Here is a 3,486-nt window from a genome sequence, read left to right on the forward strand (position 1 = left end):
GGCATTCCTTTGGGGGCTGACAGCCTATCTTTGGCTGTGTGATCAATAAATATGTCTGTTTTTCTGCGTCCAGCCCAAGGCTGTTCCAACTTAGGAGACAAGACCAAGGCCACATACTGAACTTAGAAAACACATGTTTAATGGCCAAGCTTAGAACTGAGCAGAAAGACTGCAGTGGCAGCAGGAGGCCTCCAGTGCATTTGTATTGATTCTGTATTTTTTTCCTATTAATTTGTTTCTTGTCATTTTTAACAGTGTAGTCATTGTTTCAATTAGTACACTCTAGAAACACAAAGGAAATAACAAAGAAAATGTAGTATTTACCAGAGATATTGTTTTTTTAAATAATTACAAAAGGGGGGAGTTTCTGTGAGTGCTGAAAAAGATAGTGATTTGCATTTATAACAGTGCTTTAAACTGAAACAATAGCTTGAGTGTCAGAAAAATAGATAATAAACACAAGGCCAGAATATAATTTACAGTGAAAGGATTTTTTTTTTAAATACATTTTTATTGTATTCCTTCAGAGAGGAAGGGAGGGGGGAGAGAGAGATAGAAATGTCAATGAGGAGGGAGAATCATTGATCTGCTGCTTCCTGTATGTCCCCCACTGGGTATTGAGCCTGCAACCCAGGCATGTGCCCCTGACCAGAATCGAACCCAGGACCCTTCCGTCCGCAGGCCAACGCTCTATTCACTGAGCCAAACCGGCTAGGGCGTGAAAGAACTTCTTAAAAATAACTTTTATTTGAAAAAAAAGTTAAATGCCTTTTCTCAAGATTTCACTTCCTACATTAAACTGGCGAATTTAACGACAAGGAATGAACAATCACCAATCTGGGTTTTTTCTCAAGATTTGAGAAACCAGGCTTCTCTGTACCAAGTTCCTTCTTCCCAGAGAGGGTGCGTGGGGAGGGAAAGCGAGGTCCATATTAGTAATACAAGTAAAGCCCCTCCACCCGGATCCCTGAATTACATGCAATTACAAAATCCTGCCTTCAGAATGGGCGACGCTGGGACAGGAACACAGGTGACACTGAGTTTCTTCTTGCAGGTGACTGATTTTGGCTTAGCGGCAAAGAAGCACGGCGGGAGCGAGGCCATGCTGCAGAGCACGTGTGGGACGCCTGCCTATATGGGTAAGTCATTAGACTATTAAAATGTGGAACAAGCCATGTGGATTAAAAGTTGAGCAATTTGGTTTTGCCGTCATGACTTAATGGCCCTGCTCGAGCTACATTTTTTGTTAAGGTCAAATAATTTCAATTGTGTTAGTGTTTGTCCCATAATTTTTACCTTCAAAGATGGTAGAGTTTGTTTCTCTGGGTTCTTCTTACAGTTGTTTATTTCTCTTAAGTAATCATACCCCAAACTTAATTATTGTTTTTGTCAATTCACGCTAAAATCATGTGTGTGTTTTGCTTCTTTCCATTTTTCTTAAATACAGTTTCATTGCTATCAAATAGGCTTTCACAAAGAATGCTGATTGAATATATTTGTAAAACAACAGTTTCCATTTTTCCAAATGTGAATTTTAACGGCTTTACTAAAGTATAACTTAAATACTGTAAAAAAATGTACCGTTTAGTGATTTTGCATACATTCAGGAGTGGTGAACCATCACCACAATCCAGTTTTAGAATAATTCTACCCCCAAAAGTTGACTCATGCCTATTTGCACTCAATCTCATACCCACCCCCACCCCAGGTAATCACTCATCTTTTTGTCTCTGTAGATTTGCCTTTTCTGAGCATTCCCTGGAAATGGAACTGTACAATATGTAATCTTTTATATCTGGCTTCTTTCCCTTGGCATCATGTTTTTGAGGTCCATCCTTGTTGTAGAATGTGTCTGTAGTCTGTTCTTTATGTTGCTGACAGTTATTGGTTGTGTGGATATGCTACAATTTGTTAGCTTATGGGCATGGGGGTTGTTTGGGGCTATTATGAATAATGCTATTATGAACATTCACGTACAAGTTTTTCTATGGCCATATGGTTTTATTTTCTTGGTGTAGATACCTAGGAGCGAAATTGCTGGGTCATATATTATTTATGTTTAAATTTTTAAGAAACTGCCAATGATTTTCCAAAGTGGCTGTAACGTTTTAGCTTTCTATTAGCAGTGTATGAGGGTTTCAGCTTCTTCTATTCTTGCTGGCACTTGATATTACCCGTCTTTTTAAATTATAGCCAATCTGGTATCCCATTGTGGTGTTAATTAACATTACCCTAATGACCAATGATGTTCAGCACCTTTTCATGTACTTATTAGTTATTTATATACATATCTTCTCTGATGACATGTCTGTTAAAATCTGTACCTATTGAGATGATCACATGTTTTTCTCTTTAAATTTATTAATGAAATAATTAAATTAATGACTTTTTAAAATGTTGAACCATCCTTGCACTTTTGAATTTAACCCCACTGGGTTGAATATACTGCTATATTCAAATTGTCACCACTTTATTTTAAGAGCTATGAGTGGAGCTTTCTTTCTTTTGTGTGGCCTTGTCTTTTTTGATGTTAGGGTTATGCTGGCCTCGTTTAAAACAATAAAACATTTTCACTTGTTATATGTTCATGAACCATTTAAGTAGTAGAAATGATCTATTCACTTGTTTGATGAAATTTCATCTTAAAATATTTTTGTCCTGGTACTCTTTGGCGGATGAAGTTTCTATTATCTTATCAATTTATTCTAGGTTATACAAGTTTTTCACATCTTTTTAAATCATTTTTATAATTTATGCTTTTTAGAAAATTATTTATTACATTGAGATTTTACATTTTATTGGCATAAATATGCAAGTGTATTCACTTAAAATTTTCAGATTTTCCTATGTATTTGTGGTTATATCCCCCTATGGATTCCTAATATTTTTTAAGAAGGCAGCGTGATGCAATATTGGTAATATGGTCTCTGATATCACCTGGCTAACTCAGAATTTCAGTTCTTTCATTTACTATCTAATTAACCCTAGGCAAACACAATTTTGTCACAATTTCTATATCATGTAATAGGGATTATGTCACTCATTCATCAAAAATTTTTTGAGGATTTTTTTTGTGTTAGACACTGGTCTAGATATTGTGAATACAGTGGTAAACAAACATACAAATGTCATGTTGGCAAAAACATTAAATAAGATAAAAAAGTAAACTATCTGGAGAACCAAGATGGCGGCATAGGTTAACGCCGGAGTTTGCCGCCTCGAACAACCATTTCAAAAGTGAAACTAAAAGACGGAAGGGACATCATCCAGACCCACAGGAACGCTGGCTGAGTGGAAGTCCTACAACTAGGAGGAAAGAGTAACGCATACGGACACTCAGAGGAGGCGCAGTGCTGAAGGCAAATTCTGAGGTGCGGAGTGCGCGGTTGGCGTTTTCAATCGGGAGGGAGTCGCAGACTCTGAGCTCCAGATCCGGGAGAGGCTTTAGGGGCACAGACTCAAACGGGAGAAGCAGGACTGTCTGGT

General features: G+C 37.4%; 1 protein-coding gene across 3 annotated transcripts in view; it reads left to right on the forward strand.

Moving 5' to 3' along the window:
- STK33 (serine/threonine kinase 33) overlaps positions 1-3,486 on the forward strand; it is a 128,508-nt gene that overhangs the window by 85,655 nt on the left and 39,367 nt on the right. For all 3 annotated transcript variants that reach the window (XM_006763490.2, XM_015563734.1, XM_015563733.1), the window contains one exon: positions 1,055-1,139. In XM_006763490.2, coding sequence (XP_006763553.1) covers positions 1,055-1,139 — 85 coding nt within the window. The remainder of the gene's footprint in view (positions 1-1,054; positions 1,140-3,486) is intronic.

Source organism: Myotis davidii, unplaced genomic scaffold (genome assembly GCF_000327345.1).
Source record: "Myotis davidii unplaced genomic scaffold, ASM32734v1 scaffold118, whole genome shotgun sequence".
Taxonomy (NCBI): domain Eukaryota; kingdom Metazoa; phylum Chordata; class Mammalia; order Chiroptera; family Vespertilionidae; genus Myotis; species Myotis davidii.